Genomic DNA, 18,490 nt, shown 5'->3' with positions numbered 1-18,490 from the left:
CTTTACGCTAACTTCTCTCATCCTGCTCTCTTCAGGCTCGCTCCTGGGGAGTGGGATAAAGAAGTCCTGTGACAAAAAAGAGTAAGCAGAGTAGAGGAACCAGGAAGTAGAGAAGTCGACAATGAGGAGACAGAAGAGAGAATGTAGGGGATGGGGAAGGAGACAGGCGTCAGAATGGAAGGGGTGGGGAGGGAGTTGGAAAGAGGTCTTGAGATAGAGAAAATAGGTAGGCGTTTGAGCAGAAGGAATGGAGAGGGGCTAAGAATGAAGGGATTTTGTTTGAGGTTTTTTTTTCACTTTTTTGACAACATCTAATGTCACTCTCATCTACACTATCACAAACAAAACATATGCACAATGAATCCCATAGAATGCAAACTGTAACCACAGGCTACCTGCACAATTTTAAAACTATTTCTGTTCCTTTTGCTTAGAAATGAATGTCTAACTTTAAACATTCATGCTACATTCATAACACATGCATATAGAACACGCTCTCATGTCTATTTTTTTTGTAGTTTACCCTACCAATGCACCTTGTTGACCTTGCTCAGGGCTATTTAAATTGTTATTGAGCAATACAGAAGAGATCAACTTAACAATACAATTCAGCAAAGTACACATAGAATTGCAAATACAGCAATGTCAAATACATAAAACATCATTAATCTGCAACTATCAAGCATGAGCAAGCAACATACCACCCAAAAATATTTTCCATTTACTCCCCTTAATTGAACAGCAATACAAAATTGTTAGAAGGGCATACTTTGTAACTGCCTGACAACATAACATAGGAATAGTGTGGGGAAGGGTACCATTTCCCATACTCTATACACCTGTCCAGTGATTAAGGAATGTGGGCTAGTATTAGTAAAATGATTACTTCTATAAATAAAATACAGCTACCAAATGACTCTCGAGTTGTTCTATTCTATTACTGGCCGACTGACCAATGGGAAGCACAGCTTGTGCCAGTTATAAGGCTACCGGCTACGGGGAGAAGAGTGCTCCTTTGTTCCTGGGGTAAGGCTGCTGCACCCCTGTTTGATAAATGGTGTCAGAGTGCATCTACCTGGATTGAAGGGAAATATAACCCACCCACCCCCCGTCCAGAAATATCATCAAGCTATCATAACACAAATACATCAGGTACGAAAGATATAAACAAAGTCAGAGAGTGGAAGGCTGGTGCTCCGCTATCACCAAACAGTCAAAATGGGCTTTTCAAAGAAGAATTACAGACTCCCAAAATTTCCACACCATCTTACATTTCTCTGCAGTTCCTGGAGCCTGAGTTCCAAATGCAGGAAGCTTGCGTATTAAGGGGCTAAGAGGGGGAGAAACATTGAAACTAACTGTATCCTTGCTCACCTTGAAACCGTTTCCTTGCAAACGTTTATAGATAGCCCTCTTCATCTGTTTGCAGTGGAAGCTCCCATTTTCAGGGACACAGAAAGCAAGACCCAACGCCTACTGTTCCTGCACCCAGGGGTGGCTTGGCCTGTCGGGGCTTCGGGCCTGCCCCGGTGGGCCGGTCATATTGATCACATGATGAAAGGTGGCAGCATGGCTGCTGCAGCGGTTGCTCGCTGTGTTCCCGCGCTCCACCGAGCAGCCAAGAGCCTAACGAAGCCGCTAGCAGCCAAAGCAGGAGGAGAGGATACGGCCGCTGCCAGAACTCAAGCTGCAGGAGAAGAGGAGCAACGAATGCATCAGCGGGCCGCCGCCGGGGCCCAAAAGAGAAGAGGAGCAACGCGGCAGCGGCCGTCGCCAGAGACCAGGCCGGCGGGCCCAGAAGAGAAGAGCAGCAACGCGACAGCGGGCTGCCGCCCCCGGAGGCCAGGCCAGCAGAACCGAAAGAGAAGAGGAGCAATGCAGCAGTGGCCACACCGGCGGGGCCGCAGGAAATGAAGACAGGCTCGTCAGCAAACTGGAGCCCAGGCCAACGGGGCCAAACAATGATTAGAGGCACAATTGTATGATTGAATTTGGGAGCTTGTTTGTGCGCGCCTGTGAGAGAAAGAAAAAGCGATTGGGGGCCTGCTTTTGTGCGCGCCTGTGAAAAAGAAATAGATTGGGAACCTGCTTGTGTGTGTAGGCCTGTGAAAGAGAGATTGGGAGCCTGCTTGTATATGTGTGTGAAGGAGAATGAGAGATTGGGAGCATGAGAGATTTGGAGCCTGCTTGTGTTTGTGTGCAATGTATATGTGTGTGAAGGAGAATGAGAGATTGGGAGCCTGCTTGCGTGTGTGTGCCTGTGAAACACAGAGCGAGACATTGGGAGCCTGTATGTGTGTGTGTGCGCGCGCCAGTGAAAGAGACTGGGAGCCTGCTTGCATGTATGCATATTAGAGAGTGTAATGCGCATGTGTGTGAAAAAGGGAGGAAGAAGAAAGCTTTTGCACCTCCCTCTCTCCTGCTAACAATCCGACAATCTTAGGATGACTAGAAATCAAATGTTCCCAGGTATGGAGAGCAGGGGATTTGTTTTTAATCCTTAGTTTTAATTATTGTGTGTTATTTGTCTCCCAAACACCAATAATATTTTAAAACAGTAAATTAAAAAAAATTTTTATGGGGCTCCATATTCATCCCTTGAACGGCTCTGCAGGTTAGCTGGACAAACTTATCCTGCACTGCTGAATATATCTCGCTATCTTAAGTTTATCCAACAAACTTTAGGGCAGGCCTGTGACCCAACAAGAGATAGCCAGATAACTTATCTGGCTAACTCGATTCCTCTCTAATCTGCCCATTCCCTACCTAAGTTATCTGGCTAAAATCTTAGGCGTAGATTTTAAAAGCTGCGTGCGTCCATGTGTGCGCGCTTCCCAGCGCACACACATGGATGTGCCGATTTTATAACATGCACACGCCGGTGCACACATGTTAAAAAATTGTCGGGCCATGCACACATGCGTGCTGGAATTTGTAATCCGTGCTCAAGGGGGGTAGATTTCTGCAAGTTTCACATAGCGACGCATCACGGCCTTCCCCAGTTCCCTCCCAGTCCACTCCAATTAACAAGTGGACTGGGAGGAATCTTCCCTACGACCTACCCTAACCTCCTTTCCCCTTCCCCTCTCCTCCCCACCCTCTAAACCCTTTTTCCTACCTGTAGATTTTTTTATTATGTTGCTTACTGCTCCAACGGAGCGCGCCTTCCATCCCTTCCCCGGTACAGCGACAAATGGCCGCCTCTAGCCCCGCCCCCCAGACCGCCCCTTTAACTGGGCCCAGCACTTCGGCACATAACTCCCGTTTTTTGCGCGCACGCAGGATTTAAAATTGGGCTGTTAGTCAGATAAGTGCCTTATCCAGCTAAGTGGTGCCCACTAATGGTAGCTAGATATTCAGCGGCTCTATAGTTTACAATTATTGGATATGCCATTCGTCAGCTGTTTTGAAATATTTGTTCATTGTTTAGTATGGCTTTATTATGATTTCTATTTCTTGGTTGTGATGTTTAATGAAGAATGGTAATGTTTCTGTTTTTCATATGCAACTGCTTGTTCCAGTTTCCAATTAAATTTTTGTCGTTATGTTTCTTTTTATATTTTGTTCTCTTTATTCTGAATTTGGTGAGGGTCTGTCTGTTTTCCGCCTGTGCCAGACCAAGGTGAGATATTCCGTTAGGGGTTAGTTGTTGTGTAGGGATCTATAGCAGTTTGGCTGGTTCTGTTTTCCTAATAGGAGGTGTATTGATGTTTTAGGGCCTGACGTATTATTTACAGGTAGGGTTTTTACTGTCTGAGTGCTGTTTTGATATGGGAAGTCTATGATTTTGCAATTGTAATTTAGTTTACTCATGGCTTTCTTAAGGCTAAGACAACATCCAACATGTTACAATAGGCCTAATACCATATGAGTTCCAAGTATTTATTTTACTTGTTTGCAGGTTTTTATGATTGACACCAAAGCAGTGTATGTAAAATTAATATGCATGTTCTGATTTTTATTCCAGAAGACCGAATGGCCTTTTTCATGTAAAAATGATATATTTGTAATAAGATTTTAATTGTGTGTGTGGAGGGTAGGCTGGATTGCAAGGCTCTAAGATTTACCTAGGGTATTTAATCCCCTTGCATTGTGGATCACTTCTTGTCACACACACATACCTCCCCAGGCAGAGCAGAGCCTAAGGCAGAGCTTTCCAAAGTGTGTGTCGGGACACATTAGTGTGTCTCCTGTAGTGTGGAGGTGTGTCGCCCGGTCCACAGGGCCGGCGGAAGCAGGGAACTATAGCAGGAAGATCGGCAGGCAGTGGTGGAGCTTACATCACCACGGCCCGAAGAAAAGGGTCACGTTCACTCCTCCTCCTTCCTGCCTGTGCAGCCCTGGAAGAAAAATGTTGCTGGAGCCGCGTGGGCAGGAAGGAGGAGGAGCATCTGCTGCGTACAGAAGAAGAGCAGCATTAATGGGCCGTTGCGGATCCCACGTCGCGACGACCCGAGAAGAGGAGGAAACCCGATAGCAGGGCCGCTGCGGATCCCATGTCACGGCCAGGGAAGATCAGGGCCTATGAAGAGTCCATCCTTCGGCAACCCGTGCAGAGGGACAGCATGTGCCAGTGAGAGCCTGTGCTTGAGCAAGAGAGCATGTAGGAGTGAGAGAGCCTGTGTGTGTCAGAGTGAGACAGCATGTGCACGAGAGAGTCAGTATGTATGTATGTATGAGAGAGAGGCATGTGAGAGTGAGAGCTGTGGATGTGTGAGATTGCATGTGAGTGAGAGCCTGTGTGTGTGAGAATGTATGAGATAGCATGTGAGAATGAGAACCTGATTATGTGTTTGAGGGAAGACAGATGGAGAGAAAAGAAATAGAAAAAAAGACCCTGTAAAAGGAATTGGCAAAAAAACAAGAAAGGAAAGCTGGAAAAAAAAAGCCTGTGACCAACCGATTAGAAAACTAAGATCAGACAGCAAAGGTAAAAAAAAAAAATTACTTTTTAGTGATTGGCACATGTAATCTTTGGGAATGTGCAAGAGTAGCACTTTCTCTATGCCGATCTCACAATGTACGAGATCAGCATGGAGGAAGTGGAAGCCTGCAAATATTTATTATGAGATAGGTTGTGTTGTGAAACATTTTATTTATGTATTTATTTATTTAAGGAAACATACATAAATTGTTGAAATACATTTTGTTCGTTTAACCTTTAACTTCTGGTTTGCTGGTAGACTGAATTACTGTGTCACGAAATTATGTTTGTCTAAAAAGTGTGTCACCAACATGAAAAGTTTGGAAAGCTCTGGCCTAAGGAATCCTAAAAGCAGCAGACTGTGTCATACAGTCAGTGAGAATGTGCCGGAGTGGGGGAGGCCTTGAGAAGTGCAAGCAAGTTACTGTCATAGAAAGGGAGGAAGTGAACTAGAAGGAGATGCCTGGGTAGTGTTAGTAAGGCTGCTGTCTGAGGTGGCTGGGTTGAGCAAGTCTTTCTCGAGTGTTTAAAGATTGGTTACATGAATCTTTGCATTATAGTGCTGGGAACAAGAAATCTCACAGGCCGATGCAGCAAGGAGTTTTATGCTCACAAAATGTGTATTCTAAAATATGAGTACAGCTTAGCGCCCTTGCATGGAAATCCCCTGCAGATAAGGGCATTGAGCAGAACTGCAATGCAGAGAGCTGTGCTGGCCTAGGCAAGGTTTTCTTAACGCTGGAAACTTAACTCCAGGGTCAGAGATGGTGTTAACTTCCAGCTCTGCTGTGCAGGCACTAAAAATCTTAAAAGAAGTCCCTCGCTCCCTTCCTACCTAGCCAGATAAATAAGAATTTATTTGGCTATCAGGCCGTGGTTAGCTGCTCCAACTTAGCTGTATAGCTCAAAACTTACCTGCAGTGGGAGTTAAATAATTTTTAATCTGAGCGTTAAAACTGTACAACATTTTAATGCTCAGCATCCCGCACTGGTGCAAAGTGCGAGTACACAGCTCTGAGCGTTCTTCAGACAGGGGCTGGGTAGCCTTCCAGGTGACAGGGACACAGTTTCCCCTCAGCAACTTTTACTTAAGCCCTGACTAAGGGGGTCATTTTCTAAAGCTAGCGCACGCGTGCGGTAGCTAGCTCGGGGCAGAGTCGGCCCTGGAAGAGGAGGAGTCGGGGCGGCACCGGGGCCAACCCTGCGAAGATTTCCCAGACAGCAAAAAGTACACATGCTGTTCGTTGTCATTTTCGTGCCGGCTAGCGCAGGACCGTCCCCAGTTTCGCTCCCCTGCCCCCCATTACCGCAGGATTCACTATGCCTTGCGGCATTAGTGAATCCAGCCCTAAGTCTCTTGTCCCTGGGACTGCAGATTCAACTTGTTCATTTGTACAGCCAGCCAAACTGATAATTAAGGCCTCTGTCCTTGGTCCTGGCTAGCCCAGTCTAAATCCAAACTCCTGCCTTACCCTGAAACTAATGCAAATGGTTTTGACAACAGCTCATTTAGTATTAGATAGCATTAAAGAGAGGAAATTTGGAAAGTGTTTTTTTTTATTACTATTTTAAGCTGAAGAGGCATCACTTAAAGACCTGAGCAAAGACAATTGGTTGAATCTGTAGGGTAAACTAAAAAAAAAAAACGGACAGGAGTTCATGTTCTGCATGAATGTGTTATGAATATAGCATATGTGTTTATAGTTGGATGTTAATTTTTAAGCAAAAGGACTAGGGGCAGATTTTAAAAGGGTTACACGAGTAATATATGCGCGTAACCCTTTTAAAACCCACCTGCATGTGCCGAGCCTATTTTGCATAGGCTCGGCGATGCATGCAAGCCCCGGGACATGCGTATGTCCCGGGGCTTTAAAAAATGGGCGGGGCGGGGGCGGGACCGAGGCCTCCTGCACAGTGGTCGTGCCAGGGGTTTGCAACCTACGCCTGCCCAAAGGGGAAGGGAGGGGAAGGTGCAAGGGGGCGGAAGGAAAGTTCCCTCCGAGGCCGCTCTGATTTCGGAGCGGCCTTGGAGGGAACAGGGAAAGCCATCGGGGCTCCCCTAGGGCTCGGTGCACACAAGGTGCACAAGTGTGCACCCCCTTGCTCACGCCGACCCCTGATTTTATAACATGCGTGCGGCTGCTCGCGCATGTTATAAAATCTGGCGTAAAATCAGGGTTGCATGCACAAATCTACGCCGTTGCGTAGATTCTAAAATCTGGCCCATAGGGAATAGTTTAAAAATTGTACAGGTAGCCTATGATTATACTTTACATTTTATGTCAACTGGAGTCCCCAAACTGCAGCCCATAGAACTCATTTGCCTGGCCCCCAATGCTTTTCGTTCAGGCATCTGGATTTAGCCTGTGAAAAATATATATATTTTTTTTTTTTTTTTAATCATCATCAGCAGGACAAGTAGAGAGGTTAGTGAGGTTATCAGGCTCCACCAGTGGGACACAAGCCACCCAGATCTGCGGCAATGAAAGATGTCACTGGCGGGGAAATTTGGGATCACCATTTAGCTATCAGTGATTCACAGGCACATGTCCTCTGCCAGATAACAAGTTTCCCCTGGGTTTCTACAATGGAACAAGAATAGTACAGATTTCCACAGCTTCACATCCCTTATGCCTTGAGAGGTCGCAAGTAATTACAAAACTATTGCAAGGGTCAGGTCTTGTCTCTACAAAAGGGATGGAACAATTCCTCTGTGAAGAAAGGCTAAAGAGGTTAGGACTCTTCAGCTTGGAGAGGTGACGGTTGAGGGAAGATATGATAGAGGTTTATAAAATAATGAGTGGAATGAAACAAAAGATACAAAGACCAAGGAACACAAAATGAAGTTACCGGGTTATACATTTATTGTTTTACTCAACAGATAATTAAGCTCTGGAACTTGTTGCCAGAGGATGTCGTGAAAGCTATTGGTATAGCTGTGATTTAAAAAAGGTTTGGGAAAGTTCCTGGAGGAAAAGTCCATTAACAATTAAGATGGAGTTACATACATAAGTCTCATGGAATCTATCTACTCCTTGGGATCCTGCCAGGTACTTGTGACCTAGATTGGCCACTGTTGCAAACAGGATACGGGCTTAATAGACCCTTGATCTGACCCAGTGTGCCAAGCCTTACGTTCTTAAGTTCTTATGAAATGAAAGATGTGCGAGGAGACTGGGGTGAGAGGTAATGGAGCAAAGTGAAGGAGTGTGAGAGGAGAGTGGAGTGAGAGAAAAGGGAGTGAATGAGAGGAATAAGTAAACGAAGGGAAAGGAGGGGGAGTGAGGGGAATAGAATGAGAGGGAAGGCAAAGGAGAGGAGTAGGGTAAGAGGAGAATGGGATGAGTGAATGCCATGAAAGAAAGATGAGAGAAGGGAGGCTAAGGAGGGGAATAGGGGAAGAGGAGAATGGGGTGAGTGAAGACCATGAAAGAAATGGGTGAGAGAAGGGAGGGAAAGAATGAGGTGTGAGGGTGGGAAAGAAGGGGAGTAGGGTGACAGAAGAGTGGGATGAGAGATAAGGGAAGGGAGTAAATGAAAGGGGTGAGAGAGGGGAGGGAAATGGTTTGGGTGGGAGGGAAAGGAGTAGGTTGAAAGACAAATGAGAAGCAACTGAATGAGGGATGAGTAAAGTGAGGGAGGGGATGAGGAATGAGGGGGGAAGAGAGAAGGAAGAGAATGAAAGATGTGAGGGGAAGGGAATGTGAAGGGACCACACACACTCCCCAGCCCCTCATGAAAAGAAGGGAAAGCCAGGGAGCAGGGTTCTCAAGGGTACAGCAGGGTTGGCAGCTTCCAGAAAGCTATAAATATTATTTCTGGCCTCTTATCTGCCAAACCCTGGGAGCCCTGTTTCTTCCCTTTCCCAGCATTTCAAATTACCCAAAAGACCAGATATTCCCCTTTCCATTCCTCATCAATCTAGCGGACCCCCACCATCCCAACCCCACTGAGAAAACTCCAAAGAATCCTCCCCCCCCCCCCAGCCCTCTTGACAACTAGAAATTTCTTATGTGGTGCTTCCTTTAAAAAGTTTGGGGACCCCTGGAGTACATGACAGTGCTGCTGGCTGTTCTGTCAATAAACGTTTAAGAATAAAAACCAATTAAAATCCTTTCATTCTTAGCCCCTCTCCATTCCTTCTGCTCCAACACCTACCTACTTTCTCTATCTCAAGACCTCTTTCCATCTCCCTCCCCACCCCTTCCATTCTGACGCCTGTCTCCTTCCCCATCCCCTACATTCTCTCTTCTGTCTCCTCACTGTCGACTTCTCTACTTCCTGGTTCCTCTACTCTACTTACTGTTTTCTGTCTCAAGACTTCTTTATCCCACTCCCCAGGAGCGAGCCTGAAGAGAGCAGGATGAGAGAAGTTAGCATAAAGAGAGCTGTGCTAAGAGATTGCCCTGCAGGATTACCACATCCCCAAGGGAGAATCATGGGCACAGGAGTAAAGTACCTCAGTGTTCTGTACAGAACGATTCTTTCCTGTGAACCAGAGATGAGAGGTTGATGTAACTACAGAGGCGAATTATATTGGTGAGAATGCCTAGTAAATTTTAGATAGTTAACAACCACTGGAAGGGGTTATTGGAGAAAGAGGCCAAGATCTGGGAGGAATGTCTAAGGAGAACCTGAAGAGTGTCTGTTGTCTTATTGTGGAGGGAGAACTCAGGTCTCAACATAGAGCCTGCAGAGAAAAGGAGGAATGTTGGTAGTATGATTATAGCAGGAAGAAGACATTGGGGAAGCATTTCTGAATTTGTCTCAGGTGCTTGAAGTCTGAAGAATGATGATCTGTTGTAAATCTGTACAGTGTTTGGATAAAATTCCTGAATAAAAACCGGTGAAAGTACTGAACCCAATACTGCATAAGGCCGGGCTACAATCCTTGAGTGTTTGGAGGTGAGCACTGGAGGGGAAGTAGGTTCTGAGAAAGAGGATTGGCACAAAAGCATCAAACATGGAACTAATTGGGAGCCAGTTGAGCTACATCTCTAACGAGGTATCATACATATTTCATAGGGAATGGGAATATTTCCCAACCCAACCCCTAATGGTGTAAGGTCAAGCTTCTCGGAAGGGATCAGGGACTTAAATGAGAAATTCTGCAGGATCGTAGTAAAATAGATGAACAGTTCTGTCATGGCCAGACTCTCTCCAAGGCAAATCCTTTTTCCTGTGAACAAGACAGATGGAAAGATTTAAAAATCATATTCTCTAGAAAACACCAGTTTAAATACAAAATCTGTTACGTTGCCAAGCTTTGCTAGTTAGGAGCGAAACCCCTCTTCCCACCCCATCCCCCGCTCGCAGATTAAGCATCCCACTGGATTTTAGACCCCAGGAAAGGCTATTCCTAGGCACCTAGCTGGAGATCAGATGATTTTTTTTAGAATATATAGCATGGGCTCTTTCTGATGCTAAACATGCTGGGAAAGAGTTCAGCAAGATGCAGAACCTAGACACTGGAAATACCAGAGACATAGCAATTGACAAATTGGGAAAGGTGGAATGGACCTGGACAACTTGCTAAGTCCTTATAGCTGAGCTGTTCCCTTCACCGTGTGTTTTCATCTTTCTACTCCAAACTACAGTCCATTTCCCAATAGGGGTTGAGCACTTCCTTCAGCTCCTTCATATTGGGAAATCTGCCACAGAGTGTGCCCCCTGCTGACTGAGAGAGGCTATGGCCTCTGCTTACATTCCATGCATCTCTCATCACCACCAGGGACCTCTCAAGGGGGGCATCATCACTGCCAATATCCTCACCATCTACTGCCCTGCCACTGTGTTTCAGCTATGTCTGGAAGTGCTGGGATTCACGCTCACAACCAAGAGTTTGTCTCTCTTAAATATGCAATTTAAGTTCTAGACTGCGCATCCCTCCTTGAAAGCTCTTCTAGAGGATTTTTCCACTGTCTCTGCTGCAACCTTGGCCTCTTTACAGAAAATACCAAATAGGGTGGTAGTAATTAGTGGCAGTTATGATGGGGACCTTAATAATACAGACAACAGGTACCTGGCATGAGACCTGCCCCAACTAACTTCAAATCACCGATGACAGACATTAAATAGGTGGAAAGTTTTATTTTCCACCATCAATGCACTGTGCGACCTTCTCCCCTTATCATGGGGTGTGGGTCTTAAGAATCACATCGCTGAAGTCAAGCAGCACAGGATCTTAGATATGAAATCTGACCTGCAGAAAAGGGCATGAGGGCCTCTCTCTTCTTAAAGCGGCCGTTGGCATCTAAAAAGTTTGTTGGGTCAAACTTGTCCGGGTCTTGGTACTGTGTCGGGTCACGATGAACCGAAGTCATCAAGAGAGTCACCTGAGTGCCCTAGGAGAAAGACACGGGGGAGAGAACCTTAGGCTGTGCTCTAAAATCTTTATTTTATTTATTTATTTATTTGCTTTTGTATACCGACATTCGTTGGGGTACATCACATCTGTTTACATGTTAGCGGGGAGTAATAGTAGGACGAGCGTGTCTCATTATTTTAATGGAGGAGATCCTTTGCTTCTTAGCTATCATCTATCCACCAATTGGTCTTATTCCAAGGCCTCCTTGTATGCACGGTTGGTTTTCACAGTGGCCGTTCTTTTGGCCAGTTAAAACAAAAGAGGTAGGAAGGGTAGTGAAACAGCACATATGCTTGATGCTTTCAAAAGTCTGCTTGCTAGTTTATCCCTTCCCTTCCTGAATAAACAGCAGGTGCAAAGTCTGTGGCCGATTTTCACACACACACTTTGCAATTGCTAAATTTTTAAATGGTAAAACATGTTACTCACTGACAGCAATGTATGCAGGATAAAAATGCATGTAAAGCAGCATGGATTATTGAAATGTTTCCCTTTATGTGGCTTTGCCAGAAATGGGGATTATAACTGAGGCACAAAGAGAGAAAAATCACTTACATCAAGCTCACATAGTGTCAGTGGCAGAGATGGGGATCATAACTGAGGCTTAGGGAGTTATGAGTTGGATGTACAAAGCATTTTTTCCCTTAGATACAACCCCTTTAATACATCTGGCCTATAAGGTCATGCAGCATGTCAGTCGCAGAGCTGGATTCAAACCCACGAGTCCAGGTGTTCTGTCTTGTAGTCTGGATAATCTCTAGGCTAGTCTCAAAAGCAAGGAGATTTCTCTACCTTATGAAGGTTGTAGCCTCTGAAATTGATGTCCGCTGTGAGCTCGTGTGTGAGTGAAAGGGGGATGACATCGGCATATCGCTGGATCTCATGTAACACGGCAGTGGTGTACGGCATCCTTGTTCTGTCCTCATATGAGGGCATCCGATGACGTCCAATCACATGGTCAATCTCCTCCTGTACTTTAGCTGAGAAAAAGTAACAGATTCAGATCAGGGCGATGGAAACACTGAGCAGCAAATTTAGAATCGGACTAAATATATTTAATTAAATGCATCCCCACCCTATAAATCTACTGTAACCCTTAGTCCGGGTGTTGTTGGTTCCCCTCGGGCCATAAAAGTATTTATAAGTCGGGGCTGCTCTTGCCATCCTTTCTCTCCTTCCTGCACTTCCCAGGGAGGGAGCTCTTTTCTGTGGGGGAGAAGAGGAAATCCTCGGTGGCCCAGGTGATGAAGAGTCCCTTCTATGGTGTGTGTATCTTTCTGGTGTGCTCTTCTCCTCAAGGACAGGCAGGCGGGACTCAGACTGGGTGTTCAAATCATATTTACTGATCATTTCCAAAAGATCAATCGCTGTCCCACAAACATTCAGCAAATGAAAGTGTACAGTTGGGCTCTTTACACGGGGTCTCTGCTGGGGTCCATCTCTCCAGCTCCTGGGAGGGAGTTTGCCACTACTCATCCGTGCAACAGCCCAGTAGAGGGGGAAATCCTAGGGGGAAACCCCACGCCATGAAAAGATCCTACCTAAGTCCCCAAAGTTCATTCTGAAGCCTGCAGCCTGTGTCCCGATCCCTTTGGGGTGGAGATCTGATTGGGAGTCTCCCAGGGCTTGATGGTAGAACCTTGAAGGACCTCTCAGGGAGAGAGGCCGAATGTTCCAGCTCAGCTCACAGCTCTCTATCGCCTTCACCAGGTTGTGCAGTGGGGTGGGACAAAAACCTCCACACGAACAAAATGGGGAGAAATCCCAAAGTCTCTGTCCAGAATATCTCACGCTGAGTAGTGCTGTCACTGGTCTTGCTTCTTCTAAGGAGGGGGTTGCTCCCAGGTCTCCAGCCCCTGCTCTCAGGATTGAAGGGGGTTGCTCCTTTCCCAAGGCACAGGGTGTTCCCCAGAATAAAAAAATCTACCAAAACTGGACCAAAATCTACAAAAACCTTAACTCTCTACAAAAAGGGAAGCAGATCCTCTCAGATAGGGAGTGTACTGAGAAAGGGATTTCATCTAAATGCAAGAAAAGTACCAAGCTAGGTTAGCGAGCCCAAGTCAGCAGGGAGAAAATAAAAGCAGCTCCTAAAGAGAATGGAAAACCCCATGCATTTATTAGTTCAGATGGTAAGTGACGTAGGGCCATCTAGTGACAGACCGAAGGGTTGGTCACACTACTGTCCTTTTTATGAATCTTTGATGATAACAAACATCCTGTTCAATCAGGGCTTTGATAGAGATCATCCTATATATTTTTATCCAATTTCTAACCTACTTTCTTTGAGTAAATTACTTAAGAAGTATGTACTGCATCAACTCCAGCATTTCTTAGACAAATTCTCAATTTGCACCAATGTGGATTTGGACTTTATAACAGTACTTGAGATCCTGTTGGTGTCACTTACAGGTTCTTTGTTAGAGGTTGTCCTGGTGTTACTAGATATCTTCTACCTTTCTCTTTACACTAATGTATGGCAAGATGTAGCATTTTCTGTGATCACAAAGCTCTTGCTAACAATATGTCCCAGCTCTTTTTTTGGCATCTGTAGTTGAGGTAGTATTGAACAATTTTTTTCACTTTAATTTGTAGTACCATCTCTCTCGCACACTACTCTCCTTCTCCTCCCTCACAAATACACCTCTTCTTCCTCCCTTATCTCTCTCCTCCATCACTTTCTTATTTATTTATTTAGATTCCCCTTTTTGCATTTTTTCAGTGCTTCAAAGTGGATTACCTTCAGGTTCTGTAGGTATTTCCCTATCCCCAGGGGGCTTACAATCTAAGGGGCGGATTTTAAGAGCCCTGCTCGCGTAAATCCGCCCGGATTTACGCGAGCAGGGCCCTGCGCGCCGGTAAGCCTATTTTACATAGGCCTACCGGCGCGCGCAGACCCCGGGACTCGCGTACGTCCCAGGGTTTTCGGAGGGGGGCGTGTCGGGGGCGTGTCGGGGGGCGGGCCCGGTCGTCGCGGCGTTTCGGGGGCGTGTCGGGAGCGTTTTGGGGGCGGGTACGGGGGCGTGGCTACGGCCCGGGGCGGTCCGGGGGCGTGGCCGCGCCCTCCGTACCCGCCCCCAGGTCGCGGCCCGGCGCGCAGGAGGCCCGCTGGCGCGCGGGGATTTACGTCTCCCTCCGGGAGGCGTAAATCCCCCGACAAAGGTAAGGGGGGGGTTTAGACAGGGCCGGGCGGGTGGGTTAGGTAGGGGAAGGGAGGGGAAGGTGAGGGGAGGGCAAAGGAAAGTTCCCTCCGAGGCCGCTCCGATTTCGGAGCGGCCTTGGAGGGAACGGGTTAGGCAGCGCGGCTCGGCGCGCGCCGGCTATACAAAATCAATAGCCTTGCGCGCGCCGATCCAGGGATTTTAGTGGATACGCGCGGCTCCGCGCGTATCTACTAAAATCCAGCGTACTTTTGCTTGAGTCTGATGCGCAAGCAAAAGTAGGCTGATCGCGCTTCTTTTAAAATCTACCCCTAAGTTTATACCTGAGGCAGTGGAGGGTAAAGTGACTTTCCCAAGGTCACAAGGAGTGACAGCAGGACTCAAACCCTGGTCTCCTGGTTCATAGCCCACTGCTTTAACCACTAGGCTACTCGTCCACTTCCTTAGCCTATCCTTACTCCACTCCTTCCTTCCTTATTCTATCTTTTCTCCATTCCCTCAACCCTTTCTATTCTACCCCTCCTTTCCCTAATCTCTCTCCTCTACCTCTCCCTTCTTTCCCTCCATCCATTTCTCCTCTACCCATTGTGCCTTTTTTCCTTCCTTATTCTTTTTTCCTCCATCCATTCCTCCCTTCTTGTCCTTCTCGTCTCCTCCACTCCTCATCCTTTCTTCTCCACAATTCCCTTCCTTCCCTTCCTCTTCCACCTCTCCTATCCTCCAAAGCTCTCCTGAATAGCGACAGCAATGCATTTGGCAAAGTCTCTGAACAGGTTCAGTGTTGCTGGTCCCTGCGGTCCACCTCCTCCCTTTTCCCCTCTGATTCCTCTTTAAAAGAGGTGGATCACAGGGACAGGCAGCACTAAAGCTTGTCGGAGAACCTTCGGTCCATGCTGCTGTCACCGTTCTGCAAAATTTTGAACAGAATCAGCAGGCAGGCAGGGCCATTCTGGGGGTGAGCAGAAGGTGCAAATAGAGGTAACTGCCGAGGTAACTGTGCTCCTAGACATCATTTCACAAAGACCTGTGAATGTTTAGGGACCAGTGGAGCAATGTGAGCAGACAGTTGAAAAGGTGCTGAAACTTAGTAAATTCACATGTTCCCAAAAGCACTCTGTTAAACCCTAATGTATTAGACTCAAATATCTTTTAAAACTGATTTTATTAATAAACACTATATTATTAAACATATCGGGCCCAATATTGAAAGTACATATACTGCTTCATAGTTGGATAAGTGGGATATATCCGGCTGTCTAGCAGTGCGCTGAAAATCAGCAGCCTGCTCTTTAGCCGTCTATCTTAGCAGGTCAGTTTGTGGGAGGGCAGTGGGCAGATCAGGGTGCTGCTACTTATCCAGTGAACTTAACCGTATAAGTAGCAATATTTTCTCCTTATCCAGCTAAGTAGCGAGATATACGCAGATGTTCAGCGGCCTAGCCATGCTGCTGAATATCCCTTGTAATTTAGTTGGATAATTCATATCCAGCTAAGTTACTTAACTGTCTAGCGCTCAATATCGGGCTCAGCATATCAAAATGTTAATAATAATATATAGCACATATCTAACAACACCTGAAGAAAATTCACCGAACCAAAACAAGTTTGCAATCTGGCAAGAATTGATCTTATGCTATATTATGCAAATCAGTTCAGATGTCTCAGACCTATATGTGTATATAGTCCATAACAATGTTCATGATGGCGCTAGATGAAAATACAATGTCTCTTCAAAAAGTGCAAAGTGTCTCCGTAGCATTCAAATAATAAGATCCAAGGTAAAAAATACTGAATGTTGAGGAAGACAAACGTTCCCTGTTTCCCAACAAAAGGCCTTCCATTTTATTGGTTTCAACTTCTTCGGGGGGTGGAGGAGATTGTATACTTGACGAGGACTTCAAAGACTAAAAGCATATAATACAGCGTGCCGTTTGCTGCTATGCAGATCCTGCAATTGCTACATTTAAAATTTTGGTCATGCAAGATTGTACCAATTTGGAAAGATATTCTTTTGAACGGCAAGCTTGCAAATCCCCTGCATCTGACCCCAATATCACTATTCGTCTGACTGATAAAGGCAGTGGAATAGTGATTCTTGATACTAACATCAACTTTTATGTAACATTAGAAGAAAATCCCACAAATCAGTTACAAACTCAGATCAAGAAGCTTTTGGATAGAGGTTTGGCCATCAAATTTGTTACTAAGGAATATGTTTGTCTTTTGGAAACTCATCTAAGTGTTCTGGTTTTTATCACGTTCCTAAAATCCATAAATCATTAACATCTCCCGCAGGACGTCCGATTGTCTCTAGCATAGGATCTATTTTAGAACCTCTTTCGAAATATGTGGACTTGTTTTTACAGACATTGGTTCCTAAAAACCAATCTTACGAGTATCCTCACATTTTATACCATTATTACAATCACATACGTTTTGAGACAGAACCATGGTTTGTGGTCATTGTCGGTAAATTTAACATCAGGACTTGCTAGAGACAAAGTTCCTGGATGTAATAAATGATTGATTCATGGAGCAATTGGTTCAGGAACCATCAAGAGAGGGAGCTATTTTAGATTTAATTCTTAGTGGAAGGCAGGATTTGGTGAGAGAGGTAACGGTGGTGGGGCCACTTGGCAACAGTGATCATAACATGATCAAATTTAAACTAATAACTGGAAGGGGGACAATAAGTAAATCTGCAGCTCTAACACTAAATTTTCAAAAGGGAAACTTTGATAAAATGAGGAAAATAGTTAGAAAAAAACTGAAAGGTGCAGCTGCAAAGGTTAAAAGTGTTCAACAGGCTTGGACATTGTTTAAAAATACAATCCTAGAGGCGCAGTCCATATGTATTCCATACATTAAGAAAAGTGGAAAGAAGGCAAAACGATTACCATCATGGTTAAAAGGTGAGATGAAAGAGGCTATTTTAGCCAAAAAAAATCCTTCAAAAATTAGAAGAAGGATCCATCTGAAGAAAATAGGATAAAACATAAGCATTGTCAAGTTAAGTGTAAAACATTGATAAGACAAGATAAGAGAGAATTTGAAATGAAGTTGGCCATAGAGGCAAAAACTCATAATAAAAACTTTTTTAAATATATCCGAAGCAAGAAACCTGTGAGGGAGTCGGTTGGACCATTAGATGATTGAGGGGTTAAAGGGGCTCTTAGGGAAGATAAGGTCATTACAGAAAGACTAAATGAATTCTTTGCTTCCGTGTTTACTAATGAGGATGTTGGGGAGATACCAGATCCGGAGATAGTTTTCAGGGGCAATGAGTCAGACGAACTGAACAAAATCACTGTGAACCTGGAAGATTCAATTGACAAACTAAAAAGTAGCAAATCACCTGGACCGGATGGTATGCATCCTAGGGCACTGAAGGAACTAAAAAATGAAATTTCTCATCTATTAGTTAAAATTTGTAACCTATCATTAAAATCTTCCATTGTACCTGAAGAATGGAGGGTGGCCAATGTAACCCCAATATTTTTAAAAGGCTCCAGGGGCGATCCAGGTAACTATAGACCAGTGAGCCTGACTTCAGTGCCGGGAAAAATAGTGGAAACTATTCTCAAGATCAAAATTGTAGAGCATATAGAAAGACAGTTTAATGGAACACAGTCAACATGGATTTACCCAAGGGAAGTCTTGCCTAACAAATCTGCTTCATTTTTTTTGAAGGGGTTAATAAAAATGTGGATAAAGGTGAACCGGTAGATGTAGTGTATTTGGATTTTCAGAAGGTGTTTGACAAAGTCCCTCATGAGAGGCTTCTATGGAACTAAAAAGTCATGGGATAGGAGGCAATGTCCTTTCATGGATTACAAACTGGTTAAAAACAGGAAACAGAGAGTAGGATTAAATGGTCAATTTTCTCAGTGGAAAAGGGTAAACAGTGGAGTGCCTCAGGGATCTGTACTTGGACCGGTGCTTTTCAATATATATATAAATGATCTGGAAAAGAATACAATGAGTGAGGTTATCAAATTTGTGGATGACACAAAATTATTCAGAGTAGTTAAATCACAA

The 18,490-nt window shown here is 45.0% G+C and overlaps 1 protein-coding gene across 1 annotated transcript in view; it reads right to left on the bottom strand.

Annotated features, from left to right (window-relative positions):
• Window positions 1–8,914: 8,914 nt before the first annotated feature.
• Window positions 8,915–18,490, bottom strand: part of LOC115100534 (cytochrome P450 2F2-like) — a 31,330-nt gene continuing 21,754 nt past the window's right edge. Inside the window, exons 7-9 of the mRNA XM_029619042.1 lie at window positions 12,084–12,271; window positions 11,127–11,268; window positions 8,915–10,103 (exon numbers count right to left, since the gene is read on the bottom strand). Of these exons, the coding sequence (XP_029474902.1) occupies window positions 9,922–10,103; window positions 11,127–11,268; window positions 12,084–12,271 (512 nt within the window). The 3' untranslated portion in view covers window positions 8,915–9,921. The remainder of the gene's footprint in view (window positions 10,104–11,126; window positions 11,269–12,083; window positions 12,272–18,490) is intronic.

Source organism: Rhinatrema bivittatum, chromosome 11 (assembly GCF_901001135.1).
Source record: "Rhinatrema bivittatum chromosome 11, aRhiBiv1.1, whole genome shotgun sequence".
NCBI classification, from domain to species: Eukaryota; Metazoa; Chordata; class Amphibia; order Gymnophiona; family Rhinatrematidae; genus Rhinatrema; species Rhinatrema bivittatum.
The sequence above is the reverse complement of the archived record's forward strand: the minus strand, read 5'-3'. Positions and strand labels throughout refer to the sequence as shown.